Source organism: Lemur catta, chromosome 15 (genome assembly GCF_020740605.2).
Source record: "Lemur catta isolate mLemCat1 chromosome 15, mLemCat1.pri, whole genome shotgun sequence".
NCBI lineage: Eukaryota > Metazoa > Chordata > Mammalia > Primates > Lemuridae > Lemur > Lemur catta.
This window is the reverse complement of record NC_059142.1, coordinates 41346742-41364096: the sequence shown is the minus strand read 5'-3', so window position 1 is coordinate 41364096 and position 17355 is coordinate 41346742. Positions and strand designations below refer to the sequence as shown.

Here is a 17355-nt window from a genome sequence, read left to right as displayed (position 1 = left end):
GGAGCCGGGAGGAGGGAAAGAGGGAGGGACGAGGTTCAGGGAGGGAGGGCCAGGGAGGGAGGGGGCGGGGCGAGGACCGCGCGGGGGTGGCGCGAGGCGGCGGCCGGGACCCCAGGCCCGGGAACGTGAGTCCCCCGAGTCACCGCCTTCGCCCCTGCTCGTGAGTCCGCCTCCCCATCGTCCGAGAGGTCCTCGGATCTCGGCCCCATGGGTGGCCGGAGCCCCCAGTCTGGGGGGTGGGGGGAGCGGCCGCCAGAGGGGGCGAGGGCTGCCCTGTGGCACAGACACCCTCTCCCCTTCCGGGACCCTGGCTCAGTGCGGGCGCAGGACCCCACTCTACCCTCTGCGTGCGCGTCCCGCCGGCGGGCCTCAGCAGGGAGCCGGACTGGGGACGGGAGTGCAGGGCCGCCCGTCCTGGGCTAAGGGCCCCCGGGCCCGGAGAGCCCACAGAATCCCGGGAGCTGAGGCGCGGCCCGGCAGCGCGAGCCCGAAGGACCGGGCGCGGCGGCTGCGGGCTGGGGGGCGGGGGGGCTCTGGCAGTGACGTCATAGGATCTGCACCCCCGCGCGGGGCCAGTTGCCGCCCCCTCAGACTCCTACAGTCTCGAAGCTGACTGGCCTAGACAGCGCCAGGCGGCGCGGAGTCTGGAGTCCCCGTCAGCTGGTTCTGGGGCTCCGGAGGCTTGGACAGGTTGGAACCCCAGCCCGGCGCTCGATGGTCCCGGGACAGCCGCCGCCCGCGGTATAGCTGTCGGTGACGTCACCCCACGGGTGGGCGTCCGCGTGCAGGTTCCGGTGGCCGTGTCAGGTGTCACCTACTATTTGTATGAAACCACCGGAGTAGGGGCGCGAAGGGTGGGATGTCCAGGTGGCAGCGTTGTCCGCGGCAGGTGCCCGAGTCGGGCGGAGAGCTGGGCGCACACCGCCACTCGGTGGCCGCCAACCGTGTGGCATCCCGCGGAGAAAGCCTCTTCCCTAGGACTTGGATTTGCTACCTACTTGCCCCGCTCTAGCCCATTCTCAGATATTCCCTACCCAGAGACTACACATTCTGGATCGGGTCTCCACCTGGCTCTGGGGGCCTGAAATTTCTTCCTGAATGTCAAGTCTCTGCCCTTGTACTTTTGATCCTGCCATGTTTTCCTCCAAGAATAATATTCCTCATTTTTCTCCTGGCTTACTCTATTTTTTTTTTGATAAGCTAAGTTTTATTTATTTACTTTTTTTTTTTCGAGACAGGGTCTCGCTCTGTCGGCCAGGCCAGAGTGCCGTGGCGTCAGCCTAGCTCACAGCAACCTCAAACTCCTGGGCTCAAGCGATCCTCCTGCCTCAGCCTCCCGAGTAGCTGGGACTATAGGCATGTGCCACCATGTCCGGCTAATTTTTTCTATTTTTGTAGAGAGAGAGGTCTTGCTCTTGCTCAGGCTGGTCTCGAACTCCTGGGTTCAAGTGATCATCCCGCCTTGGCCTCCCAAAGGGCTTAGATTACAGGCATGAGCCACCACACCTGGTCTATTTTTTAAAGTTTTAAAATTATAAAAAAACAAATATATATATATATATATATATACATATTTTCCTCACAGCAGGGAGAGGCGAGGGGTGCACAGACAGAAGAGGGGTCCCATTCGCCATGAATGTCCATCCTTCGTCTGGGGCAGCGGGGGAGAACGTGAGGTCACCACATGGATCGTGCCCTTTATTTTTCATTAATATGAATCCATAATAGTTGTACCTATTTATAGGGTACATGCGATGTTTTGATATAAGTATACAAAGTGTAATGATAATTGGAGTATCCATCACCTCAAGCATTTACTTCTTTGTGTTAGGAACATTCTAATTCCACTCTTTAGTTATTTAAAAATATACAATATGTTATCATTCACTATAGACGCCCTATTGTGCTACCGGATGCTAGATCCTATTCCTTATACCTATTTTTGTATCCCATAACCACCCCTCTTTACCGCCCCCCACTACTCTTCCCGGCCTCAGGTAACCATCATTCTACTATCTCCATCGGCCTTACTCTTAAAGTTTCCAAAATTCAGCTGTGATGTCCCTGCTTCAGAATGCCTGACCCCAGGACATGACTCTTTTTATGCCCAGCGCCTAAGCGCCAGAAGAGCCAGGTGGGTGGCTCGGACCTGCCAGGCCTGGGCTCAGCGACAGACGCGAATTTCCACCAGGGGGCGCGAAGACTCCGCGACCTTTCACTATGTCCACCAGGAGGCGCTGCCGCCCGCCTCTGCACTCCGGAGCTGGGAAATCCGACTCCGGGATGAGCCCCGCCTGATTGGGAGAGGCACTGCGAAGCTATTTGCATAATCTTGAAAGGGAAGCACTGAGTGGGTGAGGTAGAGAAGCCGAATGTGAAACAGGCTCTTTCATTGGCTTAAATTTCCCCTCGTTCTGCGGCCCCATCCCGGCCAGACTGGACCCCGAGGTCAGTCGGAAGCCGCTGGCTAGTGGCGAGAGAGGACGCAGGTGTCCGGACAGTGGACGCGGTGACGTGAGGGCCGGGCCGGGGTGCTGGGGGCCAGGTTGGGAGACTGTTTACTTCGCCCTGACTCCGCCTCGTTTGCTCATTGGCCTGTCCAGGAGTTGGAGATGTGCACCTAGAGAGGCCCATCTGGGTACACATCCGGCACTGCGACCCTTGACACCTGCCTCTCCACCCACCCACTAAGGTCCTCGCTACCCTGGCGCCACCACGCTGCCTTGAGGTAGGGAAAGGAGTTTCCTCAGTTGCAACTTATGACTTCCCGGGGCATCTCTCTCAGGCCTTTAAAGAGCTCAGCTTGCCCCTCTGGGAAATGGGTCCGTGGCTTACCATGCCTGGTGGATCCCGGAGGGCTGCCCACACGAAGGCTTGTTCTTGCAGAGTCGCTCAAAAGTGGGGCCCCAGGGCTTGGATAAGCATGGGCACCGAGAACGAAAGCCCAGAGCCGGACTGCCAGACCCAGTTCCAGGCTGCAGTCAGCGTCATTCAGAACCTACCTAAGAACGGTGAGGCTGCGGGGACCCGCATTTTGGGGTTCAGGACAGCTGGGGTCTGACTCTGAAGAGGAAATGACCCTCGTCCCTACAGATTTTGCTGACAAGTCCCTGGCTGGTCTGTCCTGGGGGTCCCTTCTGCTTCCTGCCCCTGTCCAGATGCCATGGGTGGGACTCCCCCCCCCATCTCTGCTCTCTCCAAGGGTACTTCTCCCCTCACCTCGGTTCTCTTCGAGCTGGGGCTGATGCTCCTCCACTTCCCAACCCTCTGCCCAGGCACTTACCGGCCCTCCTATGAAGAGATGCTGCGATTCTACAGCTACTACAAGCAGGCTACCATGGGGCCCTGCCTGGTCCCCCGGCCTGGGTTCTGGGACCCCATCGGACGATATAAGTGGTGAGCTCCCCACTGGCTGGGCTAACAAGCCTCAGCTGTCAACCAGCCCTCTCACAGCCCTCTGCCCCCAGGGATGCCTGGAACAGCCTGGGCAAGATGAGCAGGGAGGAGGCCATGTCCGCCTACATCACTGAGATGAAGCTGGTGGCACAGAAGGTAGGGAGGGGCCGTGAGTCCTCTGTCCCCAAGCTCCCTGCCAGGTGGCCTGCCCTCACCCTTCCAGTTCTCACCCCCATTGTGTTTTCTACACATTGACACCCCTGTGGGAATCACCACCTTCATGTTGCTTCTGCCCAACCCTGCCTATCTCTGGTCCCTGACTGGGCACAGAGTGGAGATGTATGACAGGACAGGAGCAGGGTGGAGGTGGACAGGAGGGCCAGCCCCTCCCCCAATAGAAGCCCTCCCCAACAGGTGATCGACACAGTGCCCCTGGGCGAGGTGGCAGAAGACATGTTTGATTACTTCGAGCCCCTGTACCAGGTGATCCCTGACATGCCAAGGCCCCCAGAGACCTTCCTGAAAAGGGTCACAGGTTAGACCCCCAGAATGGGAGCTCCACATGTGCTGAGTGAACTGTCTTAGGTCTAGGGTGAGGGGGCTGCTCAGTTGGGGGGGTTGCCCGGTGTGGGGGGAGAGGGCTCCAGGTAATGTCCCTGTAAGGACCCCAGCCAGTGCCTTGATGGGGTGAGTCTCAGGGAGTGTCCACAGCCAATGGAAAACAGGGACTTGATGTCACTGGGAGGTGCCAGCCTCTTCCCAGCCCCACCTCTGGGTTCTATATCTTGGCAGGTTGCAAAAAGCAGGTACTGAATGGAGATGTTGGGGCTGTTCGAGAGCCTCCCTGCCTGCCCAAGGAACCAGTACCCCCAAGCCCAGGTTAGTGCTTGGGCAGGAGGGACAGAGGACCAAATGTAAGAGGGGTGGAGGGGAGAAGGTTGGATGCCACACTGTGCCCTGCACACCTCACGTCCACAGACCCTGAGACCTCCTATGTTCCTGAAGGTGGGGAGTTGGGGTGGAGTGTGGGGGTGGAGGGGCGACACGTACTGTGATTCCTGTTCCAGGCCCTCACTTCTGGGGCCCACCTGTGCATCCTGTGGCAGTAACTTTAATGTCTCCTGCACGGTGCACACCCCACCTCTCCCTCCATGTCCTCCCTCTGGGCAATAACTCTGCCTACCCCCTCCCCAGAGTCCCAGCCACCCAAGGACCCAGACTCTGAGGTTTTCTGTGATTCCCTGGAGCAGCTGGAGCCTGAGCTGGTGAGACTACCCCCTGTTCCCTCCCCTTCCTCACCCCACTGTGCCCTGCTTGCTCCTGCTCCCACCCTCAGACTTCTGACTGTTCTCTGCAGGTTTGGACAGAACAGAGGGGAGCCCCTGGAAGAGAGCCTGACACGAGGAACAGCCCCGTGCCCCCTGCACAGAAGGGTGAGCTCCTGCCTGACCTTTCACCCCCTCCTGCCCTTCCCTGGGCTGCCCTTTTCGGGCAGAGGGGAAAGTCTAGTGCTGGGCACTGAGGAGAGCAGCCTCTATCCAGGAAGGGTTGCCAGATACCTACCTGGATGGGCAAAGTCCCTGCCCTGCCTCCTCTCCCTGAGGGCCACCAGGTGCTGAGTAAGGACAGCTAGAATGGGAGTCCCATCCAGCTCTCTCCCCCACAGCCGCGTGGCCTTGGGAAGTCATTCTCTCTCCCTGGGCCTCCCATTTGGGAATCAAATGACAACAGTGAGTTCTGCCCTCTTCCCTTCTAGAACTTCCTGTGTGCCAAGTCCCATAGGGTCACTTTCATAAATATTATCTCCTTGATTGCTCCAAGCAAACAGCTCTGTGAGAGAAGTGACATCTTCCCTTAATTTTCAGATGAGAAAATGAGGCCCAGGGAAGTTATTGACTTGCCTGAAGTCACACAGATAATCAGTGGCAGTGCTGAGATTCAAACCCCCAGCAGCCCATTATTCAGCCACGTGGATGGACTTTGCAAGAGTCACACTTGGTGCAGGGACCGTGTTCTACTCCCACCCTTCCCTGGACCTGCCACAGCCTGCCCTCACCCAACCAGTAGCTAAATTGCCTCCTGAGTCCCCTTCCCTGTGTGTCTGTGCTCCGCAGAAGGGTTGGGAGGCAGTCTGCTGGGCTCCCAGGAATTGGACACATGGCTGGTGGGGACAGTTCAGGCACTACAGGAGAGCATGCGGAATGTACAGAGGAGACTGCAGAGCTTGGAGAGCATGCCCCGGCCCCCTAAGCAGGTGAGTCCCCCCTTGCTCTGGGGCAATATTGGGGCAGAATTCTCAGTGTCTCTATTCTGGGCTCCTCATCCAGCACTTACGTCTTTGTCCTCAAGCCTCCACCTGCCTACACCTTTGTCTGGAGAATGACGTGGCTCACGTTGCAGGCAGGGAGGTCGAGTGAAGCTTCCGCCTGGCAGGCAGGGCAGGAAGGGCCCATTCCTGTTCTTATGTCCCTCTGCCTGGAGAGAAACCGAGCCTGGGGACTAATCCCAGGAGCTGGAAGTGCCATGATGTGTCTGCTCTTTGCATTGGGTGTGGGGTCCCTGTTGCCCCTCAGTAAAGACTTCTGTTCGCAGATTTAGGGTTTGCCTCCAAACAGTTCAGCCGTGGCATGACCCCCGCCCCCATCCTGCTTGCTCCATACACCAGGCTCCTGGGCGCCTGCAAAATAAACAACAGCTGCCATTCCTGGAGCCCCAGCTACCAGCCAAACACTTACTTGCATTCTTTCATTCAATCCATACAATGACCCTATCAGATAGATTTTCTTTTCATCTCCCCTTTCATCTCAAGCTCTGAGAGGTTGAGTAATTTGCCTGAGGGCACACAGCCTGGGAGAGCCTCACTGAGCTGCCTTGAGAATTAGATCACACAGTGCCCAGCACAATATTATTAATATTAATATTATTATTAACATTAAGTGATGGAGCTGGGAGTGGACCCTGGTCTATCTCCCCCCACAGCTGGTACCCACCATTAACTCTGAGTGGGTCTGTTCTTGAGAAGCTGGGGGCGGTGGGGGCAGGAGAGGGCTGAGTTGCCTGATGTGGGGGATCTTTGGGGTGACCCCTAATCTCTCAGCACAGTGGGTGTCAGCTGTAGGGGCAAGGACTTCCTCAGATCCACAGTGGCTCACTTTTCGACACTGCCCCTCCCCCATGACAGGGCTTGCTTCCTTTTTCTTTTCTTTTCTTTTCTTTTTTTTTTATCTTTTATTAATTTTAAATGCTAAAATATTTAAAGTAGATTATAGACATCATGATGTTCCACCCTGAAGTACTTGGGTTCACATCTCTCAAACTAAGAACATTCTACCACCTAGCCCAAACAACATTTTATCACACACAATCATTAATTCCTTAATATCATCAAATACCCAATCCAAATTCAGATGTCCCCTGTTATCCTGAAATTGCCTTTTCCAGCTGCTCTGTTTGTCTGGTCTAGGAACACATACTGCATCTGCTTCCCCTGTCCTTTAAGTCTCCATTAATGGAGACCAGTCCTTTTCCTTGCTGTTGACTTGCTGACCTGACCAGGACAGTGTCCTATAGAATGTTCCACCTTTTGGGTCTGGTCATGACCTCATCGTTAGTTCCTTTACATTTTGTATTCCCTGTGAACTGGAGGTTAGAGCTAAGGACTTAGATTAGAATCAAATTAAACATTTTGGACCAGATTACATCAGGGGTGATGTTCTTCACATCAAGGAACACATGATATCTGAATGTCCCACCATTAGTGATTCTAGCATGGACTGCTGGCACAGATGAAGGTGTGGCAGTCTGATCCCACCATTGTAAAGTCATGTTTTCCTCCTGCAGCCAGGGAATATCCAGTTCCCCATCAACTCCATTTGCCACACAGTTTTTGGCAACGATTGCTAATCCTTGCCTGAAAAATTTATTTAGTGATTGCAAAAAAAGTTGACTTTTAAATTCTATTATTCCTTTAATATCTATTAGCTATCATTTTTCTGTAGTGTTTCCCTGATCATCTTGGGTTTCCCTGAAATACAGTGCTCTTTCTCTTTAATTATCTATTTTTAAAGTAAGGAATTGATTTAAAACCTACCTCAATGGTGACAAATTTCCAGGGTTTTTTGTGTTTGTTTTTGTGAGACAGAGTCCTGCTCTGTTTCCCCGGCTAGAGTGCCATGGCATCAGCCTAGCTCACAGCAACCTCAAACTCCTGGGCTTAAGGGATCCTCCTGCCTCAGCCTCCCAAGTAGCTGGGACTACGGGCACACCACCATGCCTGGCTAATTTTTCTATTCTTAGTAGAGATGGGGTCTCACTCTAGCTCAGGCTGGTCTTGAACTCCTGAGCTCAAGCGATCCTCCTGCCTCAGCCTCCCAGAGTGCTAGGATGGTTTTCTTTCTTTGAGTATCATTATGGACTCATGGATTTTACAGATTCCAGTCAAGTGCAATCATTCTTTTTGATGCTCAGAGTGTCACAACTTTGGCCAGTGGGGACCCTTTCAAGCTGGGTCCTTTGTTCTTATAACGTGACCCCAATAATGTTTAAAAGTGACCTTGCTTTCTCGAACAAAGTGTCCTACATCCACCCCTACCTTCCCTGCCCCAGACCTGGAATCTGCCACTTCTTCAAAGAGTCCTGGCTCCTTTCAGTAGAGAATGGTATTTAGAAACTAAATTCTGAAGGTTCTCATTTGAAATATGTGGTACATTCTTCACAATATAGGGTCTTCAAGTCATACCAACAGGGTAACTACTTTGTGGCCCAGAGGAGACAGCCTGGAAGCCCCTCCTTATGCTCAGCAGCCCCTCCCCCAGCCTCCAGTGTGGCACATTGGGTTGCCCTGGGGAGGAACATGTGGGAGGGAGCAGAGTTCCACCTGTCAGGGACACACTGGGGCTCTTCCCTGGGGCAGACTTGGGGGCTGTCTCCCACTGAGCTGGAGCAGGTTCCTAAGGAGGGCTGTGCGGAGGCCTGGGCTGGCCTCTCACTCCCTCCCTCTTGACAGCAGAGGCCAGGGCCCAGTGCTCGGCCTTGGCCCCTCAGGCTCTCGGGTCCCACGCTGCTCTTCCTCCTCCTGTGGCCCTTCGTCGTCCAGTGGCTCTTTCGGACTCGGAAGAGGTGACTCTCGATGAAGGGGTCTCTACAGCCGACGGAGGAGGCTGGGAGCCTCAGTCTTGCTGGCCCGGGGTTTCGGAGAACAGCATTAAGAATCCCTCCTCCCACCGTTGTCTGCCTTGGAAACCGCCCCCCCCGTGGGGGTGCCAGATAAGACCCCGCCCTTCCCTGCTGTTTCGCAAGGACCCTTCCTCGCCTCCCCCAGCCACCCGGGCTCTCCGGGAGGCTGCACCGTGGGGCACATCCTGGGTTCGGGGTTGGCCTTGACGCGGGGGCGGGGCTGCCTGGTCTCAGCCCTTGCCCTCCCCACTCGTTGGGTCATCTGACTTTCTTCCCACCCTAGCTTCTCCCCGAGGAGGTTCAGCTCTTGGGCAAGTTGGGACTTGGGCCGGGGCCTGGGAGGCTGATTGGCGGTAGGCGCAGGAGGGAGGCCAGGAGGCCGGGGAGTTGGCAGGAGAGGCAGGCCCCGCGGGAGCGGGGTGAGCACCGCTTTGCTCGCCTCCCTCCCTGGCGGCCTCCTCCCCCGACACACTCAGGACGTCTTCACCGAAGATTCACTTTACAAATGAATGTTTCATTAAATAAAATAAAATCATCTTCTGCCGTCTGGGCCCCCACGGAGGGAGCGGGAAGCGGAGTCCGGGCGCGCGAGGCACAAGCCCCTTTCCTGTTCCCTCCCCCAAAGCTTCCGTGGACGCCACGAAAGGCCAGCGGTTGGTGTTTTTGAATGAGGAATATTTTCCCTCCTCCCGGGCAAGTGAAGGGAAAGGACGCCTCGGTCTGCAGGGGTAAGGGAGGGGGACCAAGGGCGCCCGGGCAGGGGTAGGGGGCCGTTGGAGGGCCGAAGGTGCGGCCCGTCGTCCCACCCGGTCGGGGTCCCGGGGTCGGGCCAGTTGCGCGCCGGGAGAGCTCGGAGGGGCCGGGGCGTTGGTTCGGCCCCCGCCCAAAGGGGAGGGCTGCTGCTCCAGCTCTGCGACCTGGATGTAGGGTTGGGGTCCCGGAAGTGTCGGCTGCCCCCTCAGCCGCTCGTTCCTGGCGTTCCCCACCCATTACCTCGGCTCCCAGGCCTCCCCAGGGAACTTTCTTGAAGACCAAGGCCCAGCCGGAGCCTCGTGTTCGCCCCGCCCTGAGTGGGGGGCAGGCCCCAGCGCGGCTGGGAGCCCCCCATAGAGGTGGGCCGATCGCCCGCATGTCTACAGACCTCCGGGTGGCGCCCGCTGCTTAGCTTTCGAACTTTTTCTCACCTGGGGCAGCCTAGGCCTCCCTCTGGCTAGTTAGTGGCAGCCGTGTCCTCTGCCTTGGGGCGCCCTGGCTCCAGAGACTCTGAGAGCCTCCTGATGCCTGGCGCCAGGGTCCCCACTCGCTCGCAGCAGCCCCAAGCTCCCCGCACCTGCCAGCACTTGGACCCCAGGACCTTCCAGCCCCTCGGTGAGAAAGAGGCAGTTCTGAAGGGCGCTGGCTGGAGACCCTTAAACTCTTGAGCTACCACCACCGTCAGCCCCTGGCCGTGACCACTGCCCCCACTGGAGGTCACCATCACTCTTTAGTCATCAGTTCTCTCAAGGGAGGGAGGGCATAGACACAACAAGGACCCTCCTGCTCCACAGGGCCTAGCCTAGGGGTCACAAGCAGAGAGGCTGGATAAACGCCTTATAAATAAGGATGGACAACAGCAGGGCAGGGGGAGAGGGACCACACCAATGCTGTGACTGAGGCATGGGGCTGAAGCCAGCTCTACCACTTGCAGAGTAGCTGTGTGAAATTGGTTAAAATTCTTAACTGCTCTGAGCCTGGGTTGCCTTGTTTGTGACACAAGGATGATCTTCACCATAAGGCAATCCTGGGGTTTAACAACTATCGCATCCCCGCATGGTGGCACACTTGTGTAGTCCCAGCTACTCGGGAGGCTGAGGCAGGAGAATTGCTTCAGCCCAGGAGTTTGAGGCTGCAGTGAATTATGATTAGGCCGTTGCACTCTAGCCTGGGTGACAGAGCAAGACCCTGTCCTTAAAAAAACAAAAAACAGAAGCAAAACCAACCATTGATGGGGCATGTAAAATGCCTGGCAAAGCGTTAGAACTCAGCAAATATTAAGGTTGCCCAGCCCGTTGTTTGATAGAATTCTAGAATTCCACAATCTATCAGTCTGGCCACCCCTCCCCCAGTATGACAAATGAGACCATACAGCTGAGCCCTGTTCAATAAACTGTGGCTGGGTTCAGCTGTACCTTCCAAATCCCTTGACTTGGGGTCCTCTGGAGTCTGAAAATGCAGTTAACTATTTGGAAGTCTCTGTCCCAAGTTCTCTGCAAAAATCCTTTTCCTCAGGGAGCACCCAGTGAGAGGGGCTCCCTGAATTCAGCTCTCAGGGAGCCTCCTAAGGGATGGATGAAGCCCACAGAGGAAGGCCTCTCAGATGGATCTGAATCCTTGAAGCCTAAGGAAAATGGGCGAGGATGGTCCATTTCAGAACACCTGGCTGGGCCCCAGAGGCCAGTGTGTGTACCCCTCCGACTGGAGATTGGAGGTGTGGCCACCACTGCCCCCACATACCCCACACTGCCCAGAGGCACCACTGAGTTCCCAGACTAACCCTTTCTTTGGACATGATGCTTGCTCTTCATAAAATGCCCTTCTGCATGCCACTTTCCCAGAAAAGTCTTCATCCTTCAGAGCCAGCCAGGAAGTCACTTCCTCCATGACACCTGTCCTCAATTTCCAACTCCCAAGCAGCTCAGCTCACAAGCTCCCACAGGGATTTTCCTCACTTGCCATTTTGGCTCCAGGTGGTTTGCTGGCCTCTCCACACAGTCCAGGAGCAACCTGAAGGCAAGGATGCCATTTTATTCATCTTTGTGCCCTCCTAGCAAATGTTAGCCAAATGAAGAAATGCAGGTTGAATTAGGTTGAAGCAACTGGGAAATGAGAAGGAACTAAATACTGAGTTCTTGAAAAAAGGGACGATTTAGTGTTTGTGACAGAAAGAAAAACTGCCATTAGTCGCCATGTGACCTTGCACAAGTCACTTAATTTCTGCAGTCTTGGAGTTTTCTTTTCTTTTCTTTTTTTTTTTTTTTTTGAGACAGAGTCTCCTCTGTTGCCTGGGCCAGAGTGCAGCCTAGCTTACAGCAACCTTAAACTCCTGGGCTCAAGTGATCCTCCTGCCTCAGCCTCCCAGAGTGCTAGGATTACAGGTGTGAGCCACTGTGCCCAGCCATGGAGATTTCTTATGTCTGAAATGGAGACAATAATTTCTACCCTGCCTAACTCACAGGGCTGTGGAGGGGTCAAACGGTTCTGGATGTGAAAGTTATAAAGTGCAAATCAGTTGGAACGTAAGGGATTGCTGTCAAGGAAGAAATAAGAATGGGTCACTGACTTGGTATGGGGAGAGGAAAAGTGGAGATGATGCCACGATTTTAGGCCTAAGTGACTGGAGTGGAGGGTTCTCTGGGTCCTCCCAGTCCCTGTCCTTTGGGCGCCTGCTTCGAGTCTGGAGAATTTCTCTCAAAGGAGACTGTGGCCCTACCCATGACTCTACCCCATGGTCCTGGGCCAGAATCCTCTGCCCCCAACTTTCGTCTTGCGCAGCGCCCACTGAGGAGGGGCCTCCGTGGATGCTACCCGCTTGCCTCTTGGATAGCCAGGGTTAATTATTCCAACTCATCAGTATTTCGAGCCCCTCCCCAACAAACAGGCTGACTGACTGGCCCGGACCCGCCCTGTCCCGGCTCATGAAATGCCCCTGGTCGAAGAGACCAAGTAGGCCCCAGGAGGCCATTTTCTTCGACAGAAGCTGAGGCCGGGGCAAAGCCGTCACCCCCACCCCCACGGCTCGCCTGCTCGCCTTCTCCCAGGAGAGCCCCTCAGTCGCGGATCACCAGTTTGCACTGGCCCCTGAGACGGAGGCGGCTCTCAGAGACCTAGGGCTGAGCCACCTTCCCCTGAGGGTCTGAGGCTAGTCCCGGGGTCGACGTCACCGGGACTCGAACCGGCCCTTTCGTCTTCCCAGGCCTAGCCGAAGTCTGCCGCACTAAACGCAGTCATACTGTCCCTTTAAGACGGCACTTTTTATTCTTCATTTGTTTACTTCTTCATGCGCTTTTTTTTTTTAACAAAAATGCGATCCAGTATCCTTCCGCAAATGTCAGACGCAGGCACTGACCACACGCCTTGAAGCCATTAATGTCAACTTAAGAATCTAGAGGTAGAAGCCGTGAGCCAACATCTCTCTTTATAGGACTGAATGCTCTTTTACACTTTAGGGACTACTTTTTAGGAATAAACCATTTTTGCTTTAGTTAACACAGGTTTGTGACCTTCAGAACTCTTCCGCGGAGGACAGAATACGATGATAGCCTTTACAACGCACCTTTTCATAAAAATATTCTGTGTGTGCTCTCACAGGCCATCGAATCTTCTCGTATTCCTGAAACAGAATGGTATGGTCCAGAACCCGCCCCATTTTCTCTGCGATTGGTCTTCCTTCCTCCGCCAGGCGTGTGACTCTTGACCAATGGTCGCTCACGTTTCTTTAGCGAGGGATAAGCGACAGAAGGCGGTGGCCTGGGAGACGCCCCCTACGCGTACTGAGATTGGCTACGTCGCACGGCGCGCGAGGACGGCGGGCCTGAAAGATGAGAACTACGACTCCCAGCTTCCAGCGACGAGAACCCCGTTACGCATGCGCATGGGCGGGGCGAACAGGCTTCTTTATAAAAGGGGCGCAAAGGCCTGGGAGGCAGCAGTTGGAAGTTGGCAGGTGGAAAGGCAGGTTGGGAGGGAAAGCCGGGGGAGGAGGCGGAAGAGGAGCTGTCGGAAGGGGGAGGAGGGAGGGAGGAAAAGAGAAGGCGGAGGAGAACTGAGCTGAGCAGAGCTTCGAGCCAAAGGGGAGATGAGTTTGTCCTCGGCTGAGGCTCCGGCCGGGCCTAGGGAACTGGGAACTCGGGCTTGAGCGACACCCGTGGAAGTGGGAGGAGGTGGCTCTAGGACTTTAACCCCTTGTGGGCTCTGCGGCAGGGGATTTAACCCTTTGTGGATTTGGCCCCTCGGAGGCAGCGTCATCGGTAGTTTTAACCCCTTCGGGGCTGGGTTTAACCCGTTGGACTTAACCCTCATCACCTTGCTCACCACCTCCTCGATCGTGGGGGCGCTCTGCGGGGAGGCTTGAGGCCCACCCCCTCCGCACGTTACGTACTGTTCCTGCGCTGCACCCCCTTGGACCCGCTTGCTGGCCGCGCTGTGGGCGCTTAACCCTTTGCTGACTTGAGCTCTCCAGGTTGCAATTGGAGTTTGCTGACGGAAGGACTGGCTAAAGGCATCACTGCAGGAATCACAAACTGAAGAGGACTCTGCTGGACATTTTTTCTTTTTAAAGAAAAATCTTTTTTCCTTAAGGACTTACTAGCCAAAATTTCTTAAACTTCGAGAAGAGGACTTTACTAGCCATGGCCGAGCCACTCTTGTCAGAATATCAACACCAGCCTCAAACTAGCAACTGTACAGGTGCTGCTGTTGTCCATGAAGAGCGAAACCCTGAGCGCCCCCCAGGCGCGAAGGAGCGGGTGCCCAAGGAGGACAGTAGGTGGCAATCGAGAGCGTCCCCCCAGCCGGGTGGCCCTCCAGGGCTGGAGGGTGAAGGGAGCCTGGAGCCCCCGCCGCCTCCCCTGCAGACTCAGGCCTGTTCGGAACCGAGCTGCCTGGAAGCGGGTGAGAAGGGCCAGAATGGGGACGATTTGTCCGCTGGTGGCGACTCCCCGCCAGCGGCGGGAGGGGAACCGAGGCCCGAGGCCGAGCTGATCGCCCAGTCTCGTCAGGACTCTGAGGCCAACAAGTTGGGGTCTCCTGCTGCAGGGGGCGAGGAGGCGTGCGGACAGCAGCAGAGACAGCTGGGCAAGAAAAAACATAGGAGACGCCCTTCCAAGAAGAAGCGGCATTGGAAACCGTACATCAAGCTGACCTGGGAGGAGAAGAAAAAGTTCGATGAGAAACAGAGCCTGCGAGCTTCGAGGATACGAGCCGAGATGTTCGCCAAGGGCCAGCCGGTCGCGCCCTATAACACTACGCAGTTCCTCATGGATGATCACGACCAGGAGGAGCCGGATCTCAAAACTGGCCTCTACTCCAAGCGGGCCGCCGCCAAATCCGACGACACCAGCGATGAGGACTTTATGGAAGAAGCGGGCGAGGAGGATGGGGGCAGCGACGGGATGGGAGGGGACGGCAGCGAGTTTCTGCAGCGGGACTTCTCGGAGACTTACGAGCGGTACCACGCGGAGAGTCTGCAGAACATGAGCAAGCAGGAACTCATCAAAGAGTACCTGGAGCTGGAGAAGTGCCTCTCGCGCATGGAGGACGAGAATAACCGGCTGCGGCTGGAGAGCAAGCGACTGGGCAGCGACGACGCGCGTGTGCGGGAGCTGGAGCTGGAGCTGGACCGGCTGCGCGCCGAGAATCTCCAGCTGTTGACCGAGAACGAACTGCACCGGCAGCAGGAGCGAGCGCCGCTTTCCAAGTTTGGAGACTAGACTGAAACTTTTTGGGGGAGGGAGCAAAGGGGACTTTTTACAGTGATGGAATGTAACATTATATACATGTGTATATAAGACAGTGGACCTTTTTATGACACATAATCAGAAGAGAAAATCCCCCTGGCTTTGGTTGGTTTCGTAAATTTAGCTATGATGCAGCTTGCGTGCTTTCTCCTGTTCTTTAATTATGTGAAATTGAAGAGTTGCTTTTCTTATTTTCCTTTTTAGAATTTTTTAAATGTGAAAGTAATTTGACCAAGTTATAATGCATTTTTCTGTTTAAAAAAAAAATCCCCTCCTTAAACGGAGCTATAAGGTGGCCAAATCTGAGAACCATTAAATTCATTTTAGTTATAATAAATTTAATATTTGTAAATGTAATATAGTTTCAGTGTGATTTCTAGAGCTAATTCAAAATAGTATTGATTTTATGTGATTGCATTTTTGGGGAAGAGAAATGAAATCTTAAATTTGTCAGTTAGCAAAAATGCCAATCTCGAATGGGAGAATTTTCAATTTGCTGATTTTTTTCCTTGAACGGGTTTTAGTATGCTACAATATATACAGTTCAGGCAAAATATAAAGATTTAATTATCTTCAATACTTAAATGTGCTTGCTTTCTAGTGCCTTGGTTTTCTTCATGCTGGAAAAATAAACCAGTGTTGGGTGTTTGCAGGAGTGGAAGGTGGCTACAATCGTAAGTTTAAAATTTAATAATTCTGCCTCTCAGCCATTCAAAAGTCTAATAAAAAAGTGTAAACCTAATTTGGCAGTCTGTTAGGTTAGACAGCTGTCAGCCTCATTTCATTCTTACAAGTTGGTTTTCAGTAATCTCTTCCTTCCTCCAATAAGGCTGGAAGGAGTTCTGGATGCCTGGAAGAGGCTCTTGCTAAACCTCTTGATTCTTAGTGCAAGCAATGGTTAGACTAGATAAATTTGTGGGGCAGCTCTTTATATTAAGATGTCTAGAGGTAGGGAATATTGGATTTATAAAGGAAATGAGGATTCCAAAGACTTACCCTAATTAATTGTCCAATGCTTAGTGCTCTATATACAAAAAAAAAAAAAAGAATAGGCACTGTCCACTTTTCCATGTGGGTCAAACCAAAATTAGAAATGCCCCCCCACTCCCCCAGTCTATGGCCATACCACCCTGAACATGCCCAATCTTGTCAGCTAAGCAGGGTCAGGCCTGGTTAGTACTTGGATGGGAGAAATGCCCCCTCACTGCAGATCAAATGTAAAGCTTCCAGTTAAGGAGCTAAGTGAGGTCCTAGAAGCTCAATGAGGAACGCTGCACATTCCCCATACAGGGGCTATTCTCAATTTCCTAACCTGTGCTGATAGCTGCTTAGGTTCTTGAGTAGTTCTGCTCTTGAAAAAGGGAGGCCCTGAGAACTAATTTCTGCCCCCAAATCAAAATAGAAATAGTAAGATTATTCCTTCCTGTCACTTGGTCATGTGACATAGCCTTTCACCTGCCCTTTGTCAGTATTTTCCCTGGGGCAACTGCATTGCTCAAATCACTGGCACAGGTGTTCCTCGACGCCTTAGAAACCATAGTGGGCCTTCAGTCCATGAACCCCATGAAATTATATGTAGACTTGTGTTATATATACATTTTTCTGGGGCAAGGTTTCAAGAGACTCATGAGATTGTCAAACTCCTTGAAGGTTAAGAACCCCTGCAGGAAAGGGGTAAGAAACCCTCCCACTGGGAAGACTGCTTGTGCAGCTAAACGGTGATAGCGGAGGTGCTGGGAACTTTAAGAGTAAAATGCACCTTATGACGCATAAGGAGCATACACAAATCAATCAAGGGAAACGATACCAGTAGGGCTGAATCAGGGCCTTCAAAGCTGGACTGAGTTGGTCCTTTTCTGGCACAGATGGTCCACTGGAGACAATGTATGATCGCTTTTTTCTTTGGCCTAAAAATTAAATGTCTATTTTGAAATAGTTTTCTTCGTGTTTTTAATTTTTCTTCTACTATGACATCATGCAGCAGCCCCAGAAAAACAGCTGCTTGGAAAGGCAGCAACAGTGCCCTCTGGCTTTACAGTGCAGAGCAGAATCCTCAATTTGACTGCACTGTAGGAAGCAGCAGTGATAATCTGATTTTAGATCCTCCTCTTAAAAAGAGAGATTTAACTATAAAGATGTTATTTTCCCTACTATTAGAAAAATTTCTAAAATGAATCTTGGGAAGACTAAATGCATTTATCATCAGAAAAAATACAGTATATGTTTTAACTTTCAGAAAACAAATTCAGTCCAGTCTTAAAAAAATACCAATATTTAGTTTTAAGTAATT

General features: G+C 53.5%; 2 protein-coding genes across 8 annotated transcripts; both read left to right on the top strand.

Moving 5' to 3' along the window:
• Nucleotides 1-75: 75 nt before the first annotated feature.
• ACBD4 (acyl-CoA binding domain containing 4) lies at nucleotides 76-9107 on the top strand. Of its 7 annotated transcripts, none has more exons than XM_045526783.1 (11): nucleotides 76-160; nucleotides 1998-2728; nucleotides 2887-3011; nucleotides 3276-3396; nucleotides 3468-3552; nucleotides 3811-3931; nucleotides 4189-4275; nucleotides 4591-4661; nucleotides 4754-4829; nucleotides 5511-5650; nucleotides 5746-6124. In XM_045526783.1, exons 3-11 carry the CDS (start codon nucleotides 2924-2926, stop codon nucleotides 5992-5994), a joined length of 1038 nt encoding a protein of 345 aa, XP_045382739.1. In that variant the 5' UTR covers nucleotides 76-160; nucleotides 1998-2728; nucleotides 2887-2923; the 3' UTR covers nucleotides 5995-6124. The 7 variants fall into 7 exon arrangements, with proteins under 7 accessions (XP_045382739.1, XP_045382742.1, XP_045382743.1 ...); XM_045526786.1 differs by having other exon boundaries at nucleotides 104-160; nucleotides 2604-2728; XM_045526784.1 differs by lacking the exon at nucleotides 76-160 and having other exon boundaries at nucleotides 1571-2509; nucleotides 2604-2728.
• Nucleotides 9108-9211: 104 nt separating this feature from the next.
• HEXIM1 (HEXIM P-TEFb complex subunit 1) lies at nucleotides 9212-16998 on the top strand. The gene is made up of 2 exons (XM_045526782.1): nucleotides 9212-9299; nucleotides 12919-16998. Exon 2 carries the CDS (start codon nucleotides 13959-13961, stop codon nucleotides 15036-15038), a length of 1080 nt encoding a protein of 359 aa, XP_045382738.1. The 5' UTR covers nucleotides 9212-9299; nucleotides 12919-13958; the 3' UTR covers nucleotides 15039-16998.
• The last annotated feature ends 357 nt before the right edge of the window (nucleotides 16999-17355 follow it).